Source organism: Phacochoerus africanus, chromosome 4 (genome assembly GCF_016906955.1).
Source record: "Phacochoerus africanus isolate WHEZ1 chromosome 4, ROS_Pafr_v1, whole genome shotgun sequence".
Classification (NCBI taxonomy): Eukaryota; Metazoa; Chordata; class Mammalia; order Artiodactyla; family Suidae; genus Phacochoerus; species Phacochoerus africanus.
Genome location: NC_062547.1, coordinates 136,981,542 through 136,999,136, shown reverse-complemented (window position 1 = coordinate 136,999,136; position 17,595 = coordinate 136,981,542). Strand labels below are relative to the sequence as shown.

General features: G+C 39.9%; 1 protein-coding gene across 3 annotated transcripts in view; it reads right to left on the bottom strand.

Moving 5' to 3' along the window:
• Positions 1-17,595, bottom strand: part of DDX46 (DEAD-box helicase 46) — a 55,915-nt gene that overhangs the window by 7,905 nt on the left and 30,415 nt on the right. For 2 of the 3 annotated variants that reach the window (XM_047778658.1, XM_047778660.1), the window contains exons 16-20: positions 10,922-11,115; positions 7,095-7,232; positions 6,652-6,801; positions 3,050-3,226; positions 1,269-1,487 (exon numbers count right to left, since the gene is read on the bottom strand). In XM_047778658.1, coding sequence (XP_047634614.1) covers positions 1,269-1,487; positions 3,050-3,226; positions 6,652-6,801; positions 7,095-7,232; positions 10,922-11,115 — 878 coding nt within the window. The remainder of the gene's footprint in view (positions 1-1,268; positions 1,488-3,049; positions 3,227-6,651; positions 6,802-7,094; positions 7,233-10,921; positions 11,116-17,595) is intronic. The other variant, XM_047778659.1, reaches the window with a different exon arrangement.

Genomic DNA, 17,595 nt, shown 5'->3' with positions numbered 1-17,595 from the left:
CAGTTAAGTGCTGGAGAGGGTGAGGAGAAAAAGTAACCCTATTACACTGTTGGTGGGATTGTAAATTGGTGCAACCTCTGTGGAAAACAGTATGGCAATTCCTCAGAAAACTAAACATGGAACTACCATTTGATCCAGCAATCCCACTCTTGGGCATCTATCCAGAGAAAACCATGACTCAAAAAGACACATGTACTCCAATGTTCATTGCAGCACTCTATACAATACATGGAAACAATCTAAATGTCCATCGACACAGGAGTGGATCATATACATGATAGAATATTACTCAGCCATTAAAAGGAACAAAATAACGGCATTTTTATCAACATGGGTGGACCTAGAAATTACCATGCTAAGTGAAGTCATTCAGACAATGAGACACCAACATCAAATGCTATCACTTACATGTGGAATCTGAAAAAAGGACAGAATGAACTTCTTTGCAGAACAGACACTGACTCACAGATTTTGAAAAACTTACAGTTTCCAAAGGAGACAGGTTGGGGGGTGGGAAGATGCACTGGGGGTTTGGGATGGAAATGCTATAAAATCGAGTCGTGATGATCACTGTACAACTATAAATGTAATAAAATTCCTTGAGTAATATTAAAAAAGAAAAGGTGATGCCCTCATATTTTGATTTTAAGCAGGCTCTGATACTGAAATGAGACACAGAGCGGATATTGTGACATAAAGTTCATTTAACAGAAATAAATTTAAAATGTGCAAAAAAATAAAATAAAATAAAGAAGGTATTTTTGCTCCTAGAAAAAAAGGAGGAGTGGTGTTCTTTTGGGCCCAGAAGGTTAAGAATTCAGCAGTGGAAGTTCCCATTGTGGTTCAGCAGTAATGAGCCCAACTAGTATCCATGAGGACATGGGTTCCATCCCTGGCCTCTCTCAGTGGGTTAAGGATCCAGTGTTGCCATAAGCTGTGGTGTAAGTCACAGACTCAGCTTGGATCTGGCATTGCTATTGCTGTGGCTGTGGTGTAGGCTGGAAGCTACAGCTCCAATTCAACCCCAGTCTGGGAACTTCCATATGCCGCAGGTACAGCCATAAAACGAAAAAAAATAAAAAAAATAAAAAATAAATAAAAAGAATTGAGCATTGTTGTTGCAGGGGCCTGAGTCACAGCTGTGGTGTAGGTTTGACCAATCCCTGGACAAAGAACTTCCATATGCCACAAGTATGCCCCCGACCCCAAAAGAAAAGAAAAGCAGAAGTTTCTACTTTACAAAAAAAAAGTTTAAATCTGTTACTTACCTGTGGGAAGTCATTAATCTCTAATTCTTCTTCATATCTCTTAAAAGATTCATTCTGTCCACCATCTTGTCTTTCCTCCTCTTGTTTCTCCAAAGGCACGTAATTGAGCTTGGCATTGATCTTTTCAGCAAGTTGCTCTGCAATGGTTTTTGCAGATACAGTGGGAGCCAGGATGGTGCCACCTCTGAGAATTGCATTGGTGGCCTGTTGCATCACATCCTGCAGTTAAAGAAGATCTACAGTCAAATCTCAAATGATGGCAGAGATAAGACCAGTGATCCGACCATAAATTATTCTCTGGAAAGCCAGTAACTATAAGTATCTTTCCAATGTAGAGTCCTACCCATATGTCCAAATTCAGCAGCATATAATTACAATAGTTTAATATATCTCCCGTATTTTGAAGAGAACACTAAAGGATACTCAACTCCACATTAAAAATTCTACTGAATCATAATTCCTCAGCATTTCCTGCAGGTAACTCAATGTCAAACATAGTATATTTCTAAAATCACTTACATACTTTGCAGCTCCACGGACTTTCCCGGAAATCAGAATCTTTGTCCACTACCACCTCTGAACTTCTCCTCCCTCGATGGACCAACTCAATATTGAACAAATTATAGTAAATGACTTATTCAAAACTTTTTTTAAACCCTGAACTTAATTTTACTATGTGCCTAATGCAGAAGTAATTCTATGATACATGCTCACACCTCAAGCTCTTCCAAAACAGTGAAAAGGTACAGCCATTTAATTTCATCAATAGCAGCCACAATCCAAGAGAACGTTAGGTTGGATGTCGCGTCCCTATTTTCAGAGGCGGCACAGGCTTGAGTACGGTAAACATTTCATAGTAACTCACCAGCTAAACAAAACAGATGCAGAGACCCGAGGCTCTGCGCCCTGACTGCGGCTGCCTTACTGGGTCAATCCACTGACCTCTAGCTTGACCATCCCGCTTGGGTGCTGCAGACCGTAATCTGTACAGACTCCCGGACAAACTCTCAAAATCTTCAAAATATTGTCAAAACTAACAAACTGTTCCTTGGAAAAGCTATGAAAATTTACCCTTAGTTAAAAACTAAGTTAACCAGCAAACTCTCAAGAGAAAAACACATTTTTTCCCACTGTCTAAACCCAGGTTAGAGTTATGTAACTGAGTGTTTGTACTTTCACGGAATTGGTGGTGTGCCCAATAACCCACTCAATAAAAACAGAACAAGAAAGAACAAGCCAGTTATTTCTTTAAGATCTTGTTAAGATCAGTCAGAATACTATTTTATAAAATTACCCATGGCTAATATGCTTTTAATAGTAAGGTCCTCCAGAATAGGCATTTTAAGACCTTAGTTAATTAATACTAGAGAAATCATCCAAACACAATATTTAAAGAATTCTGTACTCAAAATAATGTTAAATCCTTACTAAATCAACGTCTAAAACAACTTCATATTCACTTGTGCTAACATAATTTCTAAAAATCACTTAAAGAACTTAAAAAAATGACTAAGACTCGGGAGTTCCCATTGTGGCTTTTTAAGGAACCAGACTAGCATCCAGGAGAACATGGGTTTGACCGTGGCCTCACTCAGTGGGTTAAGGATCCAGTGTAGGTCGAAGACGTGGCTCAGATCCTGTGTTGCTGTGGCTGTGGTGTAGGCTGGCAGCTGCAGCTCCAATTTGGCCCCTAGCCTGTGAACTTTCATATGCCATGGGTGTGGCCCTAAAAAGCAAAAAAAAAAAAAAAAAATTACTGAGACTTGGAACAAATTACTTAATACCTGAGACTCAATGCCCAAATTCTTCTGAGCATTGATTCTAAGAGCCAATCTCTTTGCAATTTCCAACTTCTCAGCGTTTCCTGCAGTTGGAGCAGGAACACTAGATGTTCCAGGAGCAGCCATATCCTTCACTCTCTTCTTGGAATTAAACATGCTTTCAATTTGCTCATCAATCTAAACAAGAAGAACAGGATTAGTAAAAACTGAATTAAAAATACCAATTTAGGCAGAACATTGTAAATCAACTACAATAAAAAATTTTTAATTAAAAAAAAATTATGTATATCTACAGAAATCAGTAAAGAATACTTCTACCGAAAGACTAGAATCAGAGAATCATATTTGTTAATTCAACCACACAGATCAATGGGAAAATATTTCAGTTATCTGTTAAGGGTGACAAACTTCATTGTTAAAAATCAAATGGCTATGGCAAAAGAATGGGGGGACGGGGTTGGGAGGGAGGAAGGAAGGAAGGAAGGAAAGAAGGAAGGAAGGAAACAGAGATGTAAATCTGCAAGAACCACTTCAGTAGACTCCTGAGTGGTACAGAAAACAATCCCAATTCAGTAAATGAAGAATGTGTGCTGTCAAGACAGAGCAGCCAACATGATGGAGCTGAGTTGCTCCAGGGCCCAGGCTTTAAGACCAAATCACATACACTCCATGAAAGAGGCTGGAAGAAGGGTAATAACACAAGGCCAGTGGACAACTAAAAGTATAGCCAATGGTTCTCAGGGGGAAATGATAAAACATGTTTCTAAAGCATGCAATTGGATTTACCTAAAAAAGAGGTTAAGAGAATCATAAAAAAAAATGGATTTATGTTTTATTCCTTTGAACCAAAAAAGGAAAGAAAGCAAGAGCAATGCTGAAAAAATCTTGGTTTTCCAGGAGTCACATGAGTCCTACTGCTAATGTGTAATCCTCAGGTTCTCCACAACTATTTCAGAAGCTATTCGCATTTTCTTTTAAAAATGCCTTCTGCCCCAAAGTGACTACTGATACTACAACTAAAAGATACAAACCCTTCACATACTAATGAATCAGGCTAATGTTAAAAAGCTTTCTCAGGGTTTAAAATTAAATTAAATTAGAAAGACCTGGAGTTCCCGTTGTGGCGCAGTGGTTAACGAATCCGACTAGGAACCATGAAGTTGCGGGTTCGGTCCCTGCCCTTGCTCAGTGGGTTAACGATCCGGCGTTGCCGTGAGCTGTGGTGTAGGTTGCAGACACGGCTCGGATCCTGCGTTGCTATGGCTCTGGCGTAGGCCAGAGGCTACAGCTCTGATTCGACCCCTAGCCTGGGAACCTCCATATGCCGCGGGAGCGGCCCAAGAAATAGCAACAACAACAAACAAAAAACCAAAAAAAAAAAGAAAAAAAAGAATGGGGTGTGTAAGGAGTTCTCGTAGTGGCTCAGTGGTTAATGAATCCGACTAGGAACCATGAGGTTGCGGGTTCGGTCCCTGCCCTTGCTCAGTGGGTTAAGGATCCGGCATTGCCGTGAGCTGTGGTGTAGGTTGCAGACGCAGCTCAGATCCCGCATTGCTGTGGCTGTGGTGTAGGCCGGCAGCTACAGCTCTGATTAGACCCCTAGCCTGGGAACCTCCAGGTGCCTCGGGAGCAGCCCTAGAAAAGGCAAAATACAAAAAAAAAAAAGAATGGGGTGTGTATATGGTGCTAGTTGACAGACGTAACTTTACTTTTGATGTTATTCACTTTATTCTTGTTCCAACTTTTTATAAAAATTTTAAAAACAAGGCCACAAATTCTTTACTACTCTTCCCTCCAAGAGTTGGAGTCTCTTGAGTGTGGGCTGGACTTAGCGACTTCCTTCTAACAGGCAAAATAAAGGGGAAAAGCCAGGATGTTAACTTCAGAGTCACAGTCGTAAAAGGTACTAAGCCTTCCTCTTTGCTCTCTCCTGGATCACTCCATCTAGGGGAGCCAGTTACCTTGCTGTAAGGAAACAAAGGCAAATCAAAGAACAGAGGCTTCCTGCCAACATCAAAGTGAGTGGTCCATTTTGGAAGAGAGAGTCTTGCATCAGTGAAACCTTCAGGTAACTGTGACCTGGGGCAAGAGCTTGCCTACAACTTCATGAGATCCTAAGCAAAAAAAAAAAACCAAACTACCTGTCTCAACTGTTCCTGATTTCCTAACCCTCAAAAAGCATGAGATATTAAATGCACTGGTTTGGGGTTCCTGTGGCCACATACACGGCATGTGGAAGTTCCTGGGCCAAGGATCAAACCCGCACCACAGCAGCAGACTCTCTGCAGTGACATCGCCCAATCCATAACCTGCTCTACCACAAGGGAACTCCAAATGTTCACTGTTTTAACCCGCTAACTTTTGGTCTGATTTGTTATACCATAACAGGTAACTAAAACAATGACTTAACTGAATTTGAAACCAGTATGGTGTACTAGAATGAAATGGCCTAGAGTTAAGAGGAGACCTTGCTTCTGGTTGTGCTTAATGGCCAGTGCAGTCATTTCCTCCAATGACAAGATCAGGCTGAATTCCTGATTTCTAAAACTGAGTTCTGAAATAAAGCCCAATATGGAATGTAAAAAAAAAAAAAAAAAAAAGTGGTATATACTAGGTAGATGTTCCAAAATTATTTTATAATGAAAACATCTAAAGCTTAAGCTCCTGGGGTTAGGGTACCAAAGAATACTCTGTGAAACCCTTAACTTCCTAAGTTCTCAGGGTCCATTTTCACTGGGTTACAAATAATGCCATAAGCTAAGAACATGGGTCTTGAAGTAAGAAGAGAAGAGGTATAGGTCCCAGCTCCTCCCCATGACAGCCATGCCAATCTGGAAGAGCTGTTATTTCTTTCTAAGCCCCAGTCTCCTCAACTATAAAATGGGAACACTCTGTGTATCCGCTTGTCTGGCTATTGTGAGGAAGCATATGAAATAATCCTTGTAAAGCACTTGGCACAGGGCATGGCACTTAGTAACAATCAATAAATGATGACTATTATTATTAGTAACAATTGAGTGTAAAAGAAAAACAAAAACAAAAAACAAAAAAAACCCCCAATTATCAGTACCAATGTTGTTAAAGACACAGGAAGTCAGGCATTCTTGGACATCACTACAGGGAGTAGTCACCTTTGAGGAGAACACCCGACAACGTTTTAAGACCAAATCAGATACACCTTTTCGTCTAGTCATTCCATTTATATACTCATCCTCAAGACTTAAGCTGATGAATGTGCAGGGTTAAATGTTCAAGGATGAGCAATGAAGGAAAGTATATTCCAAATAATGGAAGAGGGATTTGATTCGAAAACAGAGATATGATTCATTAAACTGTGGAACATCCATGTAATGAAATATTATGTAGCCATCAAGAATAGCAAAAGAGCAAATTTACTAAAATGGGAAGATTTCAACATAAAGCTGTATGATCTCATTTTTACGAAAAAAGAAAAATATGGGCATATGTGGGTATGTATACACAGAAAAAAACTGAGAAGGGTACACACTGACAGTTTCCAATAATTTGCCCACAGCAACATCTCTAGTACAAAAAGAACTGCTTCAATTAGTAAGGATAACGCTTAGAACAACGATACTTACATCAACTGCAGCATCCTCATCATCTGAATCTTGCAAACCAAGAGCAGCTTTTTGTAACTTCTTTCTCTCATTAGCCAAAGCTTGTTCTGTTTCATCAAACTTGAATCCCTTACCAGAGAACCCACTACTCTTTTTAATTATTTTCCCTTCCTTTCAAGGAAAAACAAAAAAGTTAATTACATAGTAACAGAACTTTAATCTTTAGGAATTTATGGCAATTAAATGTTTTTCAAGGTGGTAAATATAACAAAAATACTTCATCTAACATACAAAAAAAAAAAGAACACTATGCAGACAACAAAAAATACTAAGAAGAATAAAAAGAGGTTTTGTTTGCTTTTCTTTCCTCTCCTGTTCTAAAGAGATTTACAAGTATTCAATATTCAAAGTTTAGAATACAATAATGATTTGGGTAAAAATAAGGGGAGTTAAAAAAAACTCACAGCTTTCTGTTGATCTTTGAAATCACTCCAGAGTTTCTCGAGATCAGGAGGCACTGCAGTCCCTGACAATTCAAGGGCTTTAATTATGTCACCGGCATACCGAGCTTGATCTTCTGTGATAAACGTATACGCATAACCCTAATGAATGATGAAAAAATGGTACTATTAAACAGTAAAAAGATGAGTCCTCCTTAGACCACAAATAAGATTAAATCTGAGCCACCTAATATATCCTCTTAAGATGATTCCATTACTAAAAAATTTTAAAGATCAGGAGTTTCCGTCGTGGCGCAGTGGAAACGAATACGACTATGAACCATGAGGTTGTGGGTTTGATCCCTCGCTCAGCGGGTTAAAGATCCGGCGTTGCCAGGAGCTGTGGTGTAGGTCACAGACATGGCTCAGATCCTGCAATACTGCAGCTCTGATTCAACCCCTAACCTGCCAACTTCCATATGCTGCAGGTGTGGCTCTAAAAAGCGAAAGGAAAGGAAGGAAGGAAGAAAGAAAGGCAGGCAGAAAGGAAGAAAGAAATGAAAAAACAGTTTTAAAGATCACAAGAGTCCTGCTAAATTCTTTAGAGGTTCAAAGTGAAATATCTAAGTTTAACATTTAAAATAAGCAAAACCAGGAATTCCCTGGTGGCCTATCTTTTAATGATCTGGTCTTGTCACCACTATGGCTCCAGTTTAACTCCTGGTCCTAGAATTTTCTCATGCTGTGGGAACAGCCAAAAAAAACCCAAAAAAACCCAAGTAAACTATGTTCATTATACAAATATCAAATACAAGCAACCAATGAGAAAAAAAAAAAAATCACAATAAATGCCACACTTAAAAAAGTGTTTTGAAAAATATTAAATAAGCAAACCAGAAAATTTCTCAATTCTTTATGTGTAAAGATGTGATTTTTACATAAACGCACAATTGCACTGTCTTAAGTATTAATTTTAGTTTATTTTTCTTTTAAGGGCCGCACCTTTGGCATATGGAAATTCCCAAGGTAGGGATGAACTGGAGCCACGGCTGTCAGCCTACACCACAGCCAGGCAATGCCAGATCCGAGCTGCACCTGTGACCTACAAGCCAGCTCACGGCAAAGCCAGATCCTTAACCCACTGAGCAGTGCCAGGGATGAACCTGTGTCTAGTTGGGTTCCTAACGAATGAGCCATAACAGGACCTCCAACACGGGTTTTAACGGACTACTTTATCTTTCCCTTTTTGCTTCCATTCCTTGCCTCCATCACCTACTGTATTTCTCTACCTCAGCTAACCTGAACTGACTTCTTAGGATATAGTTTCCACTTTTTTAAAGACCAATAACATAAATAAAAACATATATATGCATATATAATATAATTTATATTTAAAAAATGAAGTCAGCTACATCACTTCCCTGGGATTTGCTAAACCCTAAGAATCCACGTATCCCCAGCAGCCTTTTGGTACAGATGAGAAAAGACTGGAGTTGTTAAGTAGAGGAATAACAGCAAACTACAATTAGATTGCCACCTTCACAAGAGTCTGCTCCTACCAGGGAACTGGTATAAATTTTAAAACATGCTTTGACATTTCATTTCAGAAGTATTTAGGTATTGGATTTGACTCATGGCCTATTTTTGTACAGCCTATGGAGCTAAAAATGATATGATATTTCTAAGGCTGGACACACACACACACACACACACACAGAGGATGTGACAGAGACTGTGTATGGCCCAAAAAAGCCACGATTTTTACTACCCGGCCCTTTATCCAGTTTTCCAAATTTACGGAATAACTCAGGTTACAAGAATAAATGCTGCAAATCCCACTCCTGGGCATCTATCCAGAGAAAACCATGACTTGAAAAGATACATATGCTCCAATGTTCATTGCAGCACTCTATACAAGACATGGAAGCAACCTAAATGTCCACTGACAGAGGAGGGGATAAAGATGTGGTACACATACGCAATGGAATATTACTCAGCCATTAAAAGCAAAAAAACAACAGCATTTGTGACAACATGGATGGACCTAGAAATTATCATGCTAAGTGAAGTTAGCCAGACAGTGAAACACCAATATCATATGTTATCACTTACATGTGGAATCTTAAAAAAGTACACAATACATTTCTTTGCACAATAGATGCCGACTCACAGACTGAAAAAGGAGACAGGCTGGGGGTGGGGGGATGGACTGGGGATTTGGGATGGAAATGCTATAAAATCGAGTCGTGATGACCACTGTACAACTATAAATGTAGTAAAATTCATTGAGTAATTAAAATTTTTTTTAATTAAAAAAAGGATAAATGCCATTACTACTTATTAGCTGGGTAAATTTGACAAGTAACAGGGTCCACATGCCTCAGCTTCTCATGTTAAAAGGAATAATATTTAATATTATCCACTTCAAAGTGATTTTGTGAGAATAAAATGAGACAATATATGCAAAGCACTTAGAAGAGTGGTGAGCATTTAATAAATACTGCATAAATATAAACTATAAATATTATTCAGCATTAATATAAATTATTAATATTATTCAGTATGTAGAAATGTTCATGGTTAGATTATCAAATATATCACCATCAGTGCTTCCAACAAGAGACTATTTTGCTGCCTTCAAAAAGAATGAGTTAGGAGTTCCCATTGTGGTGCAGTGAATTAAGAATGTGACAGCAATGGCTTGGATCTCTGCAGAGGCACAGGTTCAATCCCCCGCCCAGTACAGTGGGTTAAAGGATCTGGTGTTGCCGAGGGTGCCGCTCTGATTTAACCCCTGGTCGGGGACCATCCATATGCCACAGGTGCAGCCATAAAATTAAAGAACAAAAAACAAATAAAAAAACCCAAATAGAATGAGTTAGAACAATATACTTAACTAGAACATAGATGAGTCCAAAAAGCAAATAATATGTGTACATGGACTGAAACAGTGGTGACAGATGTGGGCTGAATGTATTTTAACAACCCACATTTTAAAAAAAGCTACAAAAGATCTCTAACTATATGCATATATTTATATATGTATACAGAAATTTTCATTTTTTTATTTTTATTTTTTTTAGGGCTGCACCCACGGCACATGAAGGTTCCAGGGCTAGGGGTTGAATCAGAGCTGTTGCCACTGGCCTATGCCATAGCCAAAGCAACTTGAGATCCAAAACACATCTGCGACCTACACCAAAGCTCACGGCAACTCCAGATCCTTAACCCACTACTGGATACCAAGGATTGAACCTACGTCCTCATGGATACTAGTTAGATTCATTTCTGCTGAGCCACAATGGGAACTCCAACAGAAATTTTTAGACAGAAAAAAAAAAAAACCTTTTGTGGACACAAACTTTAACACTAAATGCCTACCTACAGAGAACACTACGTATATGATAATTTTTTTTTTTTTTTTTTTGCTTTTCAGGGCCACACCCACATGATATGGAGGTTCCCAAGCTAGGGGTCCAATCGGAGCTAAGGCTGCCAACCTACACCACAGCCACAGCCACAGCCACACAGGATTCCAGCCGTGTCTGCAACCTACACCACAGCTCATGGCAACACCAGATCCTTAACCCACTGAGCGAGGCCAGGGATCCAACCCTCAACCTCATGGTTCCTAGTTGGATTCATTTCCTCTGCGCCACGATGGGAACTCCAATGATAATTTTTTAAACAACGCTTAAGCCATGCGTATGTATATAAATGATGAACATCAACAATTCTCTATACCCTCATGATCACGTTCCCGTAACTCCTTTTTTCTACTCTTTAAAATCCTGAAACACCACCTATATTGTGCTACAATAGAAACCAAGTTTAAAAGCAATTCTTTTTACCTTGTTGCCTGCTCTTCCAGTCCGTCCTGCTCTGTGCACATAATCCTCATAATGGTTGGGGCAGCTATAATTTACTACAAGAATCAGATGTTTCACATCCAGGCCTCGGGCAGCAACAGATGTAGCCACAAGAAGTTTGCAGGTCCCATTCTTAAAATCATTTATGATGCTATCTCTGTCATATTGATCAATGCCTGCAAATAAATTAAAGATAAGAGTTGTGAAACCACACATACAAATTACATTTTCCATTTCCTCTAACATTTCACAGAAAGAAGTTAAACATGGAGTAAGGTATAAATCCAACTTACACCTGACCACACATCCAACAACTCCAATATAGAAAATAAAAGACAAAGAAAATTAAACAGAAAGATCAAAAGTTATTGCTATTTACAAATGCCATGTGCGCCTTTGCTTTGCCCCCTTTCTTGTTTATAAGGTTTATATTTGCAGAAGCCCAACCTCAGAATCAATAATCTACATCTGTTGTGTGGACAAAGGGAGAAAAAGTAGGTCCATTCAGCCTACACACACACATATACATATACATACATATATATATATATATATACATATATTTTTTTTTTGGTCTTTTTGCCTTTTCTAGGGCCACTCCTGCAGCATATGGAGGTTCCCAGGCTAGGGGTCGAATCGGAGCTGTAGCCACCGGCCCACGCCAGAGCCACAGCCACAGCAATGTGGGATCCGAGCCACGTCTGCAATCTACACCACAGCTCATGGCAACGTCAGATCCTTAACCCACTGAGCAAGGCCAGGGATCAAACCCGCAACCTCATGGTTCCTAGTCGGATTCGTTAACCACTGAGCCACAACGGGAACTCCATTCGGCCTATATTTATAGGATTCAGATCTTTCTCCTTCCCTTACAGGTTATTAAGAGCCTTGCTACCCAGTTTTGTCCAAGGATGAGGAGGAGCATCACATGAGATCTTATTACAGAAATACGGAATCTCAGATTCTGCACTTTAGTAAGATCCTTAGGTGATTATACAAGTACATTAATGTTTGTGGTGCACTACTTAAAAAGTAACCAACAGGATCTCTCATAAAATATCCCAACAGCCTCAAGATAAATGACAAAGCAGAGGGTAAAATGCCAAAATGCTCTATTAAAAAATGCTCAGGCCACAAATAAATTTTATGATGAGGTACCCAGAAATCACTAGTGATAAGAGAAGGGGATGATACAGAATCTCAAACTTTGAAATTCATATTTGCAGCAAGAGATAGTCTAACAATTCATATATAACCTGTGTTTAACATGAACAGAATATTTATCATTAATTTATATTAGCTAAAATTTTAAATGTACTCGCCAAAGACTGAATTATAGAAGTTATTTTGATTTTATCTCAAAGAAATTATGACCCAACTTTGTACCCAAATAGCTCACAAGAAAGATTAATGGAATCAATACTAATAAACATTAAATTTATAATTTAAAAATACCAAAACTTTTACTTTGACTGGGATATCCTGACAACTAACTCAATTACACAGATTTCATTCTATGGAACTGAATATAAGCTAACTGAAGAATAAGGCATGCCTGCCCAGTAGCCATTAGGGACTCTTCCTTTTTTAACATAACCCCAATTTTGTTATCCTCATTTTGTTTGTGACACATGGTAACACATACCAAACCAGAAATGAGCTTAATTCTCAGTCTCTGAACGTGAAGCATGGTTAATATAAACTAGCCCTTCTTAAACCTTCTGTGCTCATGTTGCCTATGCACTCTTAAAATTTATAAGGACCAAAAAAAAATCAGTAAGGACCAGACCCAGAGTATTTTATTTTATATAGGTCAACTCTATCAACATTTAATGTATTAGAAACAGGAACTGAAAAAAAATGTAAATATTTATTAATTTTTAAAAAATTATAAAACATATAAAAATATATTTTTTGAAAATTAACTTTTCCAAAACAATAAAAAAATAACTGACGCTTCACATTTTGGCAAACCTCTTTGACGTCTTGCTAATAGAAAATAACTGGAGGAGTTCCTGTCATGGCTCAGTGGAAATGAATCCAACTAGAAACCATGAAGTTGTGGGTTCGATCCATGGCCTTGCTCGGTGGGTTGGGGATCCGCATTGCCGTGAGCTGTGGTGTAGGTCGCAGACGCAGCTCAAATCTGGTGTTGCTATGGCTGTGGTGTGGGCTGGCGGCTGCAGCTCCAATTAGACCCCTAGCCTGGGAACCTCCATATGCCGCAGGTGTGGCCCTAAAAAGATAAATAAATAAATAAATAAATAAATGGAGTCTCATATCTTCTATATTCAATGTTACAATATAGTACACTGAAGAGTCTCTAGAAAACTACACTGCACATACAATGATGAAAGAATGGAAGTGAAAAAGGCAAATAACTTCATGGGGTTATTACAGAAAGACTTTTGACTCATGAAACCCTTGAAAATCTCAGAGACCTCATGGGTCCCATGACAATACCTTAAGAAGCTCTGGTCATTCCCCTTATCTCTGAATAAGTCAGGAACAATCATGAAGCAATTCTGACCAAGAGATAAAGAAGAATGGACCGGGGATTATGGGAAATTTTTTTCCCTTATGTATATAAAAAAACACTTATTTCCACCAGAGTAGGAGAAAATTTTTTAGACTAACCCTCCTGGAGGTAACGACTATAAATTCTGGACAAAATTAAAGAACAACTGGAGTTCCCATCTTGGCTCAGTGGTAACGAACCTGACTAACATCTATGAGGATGTGGGTTTGATCCCCGGCCTCACTCAGTGGGTTAAGGATCCAGTGTTGCCATGAGCTGTGGTATCGGTCACAGACGCAGCTCAGATCCCATGTAGCTGTGGCTGTGGCTGTGACACAGGCTGGCAGCTATAGTTCAGATTTGACCTCTAGCCTGGGAACTTCCATATGCCACAAGTGTGGCCCTAAAAAGTAAAAAATAAAAGAAAGTAACTGCCTAAAGACACCAGAGAGTGACTAAAAGCAGGGAGAAACTGGAAGAGAGGAGACACCTGGAAGAATGCAATGGCACTCGTTGAGTTTATTTATTATAAACTTTCCATTTGGAAGCAGGCCCTGCGCAGTCCAAGTCAGAAAGTCAAAACAGAAACAGAAAGCATCTTACCGACAAGAAGGAGAAGAAGAGTTGAGAATAAACTCAGGACCAGAAAAGGGGATAGTAATAACACGAATAATAAAGAGGGGATAAATCATGGAAAGAACAACAGAGCAGACAGGCCCAATTATGTCCAAATACCTAACGCCTAAACCAGATACACATGGGGCAGAATCCAATTACACCACTGCGGCTAAAAGCAATGAATAGAGATTTCAGAAGTTGCTCATTATAAGAAGTTTCGAATACGAGCCCAGCCAAGTTAACCCTATTAAAAAAAAAACAAAAACTCTTAAGTAAAATATAATAGAAACTCAACAAGGTTTCACTCACAAAGGCCAGTACACAAACCAAAATTATTATACATAAAAAGAAATAGAAAAATATAAAAGATAATAGAAGCTGACTTCCAATGATCAAGGAATTATAATTAATAGTCAAAGATTTTAAAGCAACTATTACAACTGTGACCAAAGGGGAAAAAATTTCAACGCTCATAGTGAATGGCTAAGAAATCTAATTAGAGAATCAAGAAAACATAAAAAAAGGAGTTCCTGTCGGGGCTCAGCAGGTTACAAACCTAATTAGTATCCATGAGGATGCAGGTTAGATCCCTGGCCTCAATCAGTGGGATAAGGATCCAGCATTGCCGTGAGCTGTGGTGCAGGTCACAGACATGGCTCAGATTCCACATTGCTGTGGCTGTGGTGTAGGCTGGCAGCTGTAGCTCTGATTCTACCCCTAGCCTAGGAACCTCCGTATGCCACAGGTGTGGCCCTAAAAAGCAAAAAAAAAAAAAAAAAAAAAAAGAGCCAACTTGAAATTCTAGAACAATAACAAAAAAACAGCTGCAGAGTTCCCGTCATGGCTCAGTGGTTAACAAACCCGACTAGCATCCATGAGGACAAGGGTTCAATCCCTGGCCTCACTCAGTGGGTAAAGGATCCGGTGTTGCCATGAGCTGTGGTATAGGTAGCAGACAAGGCTCGGATCCCAAGTTGCTACGGCTCTGGAGTAGGCCAACGACCTACTGAATCTCAAAAATAAATGCTAAGTCAAAGACCTGTCACAAAGTGTCCATAATGTACTATTTCATTTATCTGAGATCCTAAGACAGGTAAAATTAATATATATTGGGGGCAAGAACTGAGGGAAATTTCTGAGGTTGTATCTTTTTTTTTTCTTTTCTTTTCTGGCTGCACCCAAGGCATATGGAACTTCCCTGGCCAGGGAATGAATCTGAGCCAAAGATACAGTAAGGCCAGATCCTTAACCCACTACACCATAGCAGGAAGCCCTCTCTGGCACAGGGAAGTTCCTGGTCTAGGGGTTGAATGGGAACTGTAGCTGCTGATCTATACCACAGCTCGCAGTAACAGCGAATCGTTGACCCACTGAACAAAGCCAGGGAACAAACCCACATTCTCATGGATACTAAATGGGTTCATTTCCACTGAACCACAATAGAAGCTGAGGTTATATCTTAATACAAGTTTCGGTTTCACAGCTTAGATGCGTTTGTCAAAACTCATCAAACGGTACACTTTAGGATAAGCACATTTCACTATAGTTCACTTCAAAAATTTTTTGAACTAATGTTAAACATATATATTGAAGTGAAATGTGCTGATACTGCAACTTTGAAATGTATCAAAAAACTAAGAACTGATGAGTGGGTAAAAGGATAGATGGCTGAAGATGTGATAGATAAATGTAACAAAATGTTTTTTTGTTGTTGTTTTTTTTTGTCTTTTTGCTATTTCCTGGGCCGATCCCGCGGCATATGGAGGTTCCTAGGCTAGGGGTCGAATCGGAGCTGTAGCCACTGGCCTACGCCAGACCCACAGCAACGAGGGATCCGAGCCACGTCTGCGACCTACACCACAGCTCACGGCAACGCCGGACCCTTAACCCACTGAGCAAGGACAGGGACCGAACTCGCAACCTCATGGTTCCTAGTCGGATTCGTTAACCACTGCGCCACGACGGGAACTCCGTAAATGTAACAAAATGTTAATTACAGAATCTAGTATTAGATACTCAAGAGTGTGCACTAAATGATTTTCTCAGATTTTGTTTGAAAATTTTGGTAATAAAAATAAAGGGAAAGCGTTCCCATCATGGCTCAGCAGTAACAAACCCAACTAGTATCCTTGGGAATGTGGGTTCAATCCCCGGCCTTAGTGCACTAAGGATCCAGCATTGCCATGAGCTGTGGTATAGGTCGAGGATGTGGCTCAGATCTGGCATTGCTGTGGCTGTGGCATAGGCTGGCTCCAATTAAACCCCTAGCCTGGGAACTTCCACATACTGTGAATGCAGCCCTAAAAAAGACAAAAAAATAAAGGGAAAAAAAGACTTCTATTGCACAGAAGGTTAAGGATCTAGTGTTGTCGTCACTGCAGTAGGCCAGGAACTTCCACAGGCCGTGGGTGTGGCCAAAACAAACAAACAAAACAAAATAAGACACAAACATATAGAAAATAACAGCCTTCTTCTTCTGGAAGCTGCCAGATCTGGAAGTGATGACTTAAGACGCAGAAGGCTTTTTGCTGCCATAAAGAAAGCTAGCTTAGGAGTTCCCGTCGTGGCTCAGTGGTTAATGAATCTGACTAGGAACCATGAAGTTGCAGGTTCGATCCCTGGCCTCACTCAAGTGGGTTAAGGATCCGGCACTGCCATGACCTGTGGTGTAGGCCGCAGATGCGGCTCAGATCCCAAGTTGCCATGGCTCTGACATAGGCCAGCGGCTACAGCTCCGATTGGACCCCTAGCCTGGGAACCTCCGTATGTCTCGGGAGCGGCCCAAGAAATGGCAAAAAAAAGAAAGCTAGCTTAATGACTAAGTTCGTATGTTCAGGGTGGCGGTATAGAAACAATATGGTGACACTGAGCTACCAAATGAAGCAATCCTGGAATTGTTTTGCCATGGCATTTCTTGTTTTGCAAAATAGTATGTATTTCCCATGATTTAAGGCACTGAGTTCACATGCTCTGTTACTTGCAAAAAATAAACCAAAAGAACTGATACTAATAATACATCCCAAAAGCCTCAATGAAGCATTTTGCCCTATTTAAAAATGTCTCTAGGAGTTCCCTGGTGGCCTACTGGTTAAAGGATCCAGAGTTGTCACTGCTGTGGCTCGGGCCACTGCTGTAGTGAGGGTACAACCCGGCCCAAGGACTTCTGCATGCTGTGGCCAAAGTAAATAAAAAATGTCTATTTTCACATACCATAAACACAGGGAGGAGTTCCCTAGTGGCTCAGTGGGTTACAGATCTGGTGCTGTCACTGCTGTGGCTTTGGTTATAGCTGCTGTGACTCAGGTTTGATCCCTGGCCTGGGAACTACTGCATGCTGAGGGTATGGCCAAAAAAAAAACCTCCTGAAAATAACAAGGGCTGGTCCTACTGTGGATAAACTAGGTCTCTAATGTACTGCTGATGAGAACACAAAAATGCTAAAAAGATCTGGTGGTTTCTCAAAAAGTTAAACATACTTACCGTGTGAGCCAGCAACTCCACTCCCAGGTATATACCCTCC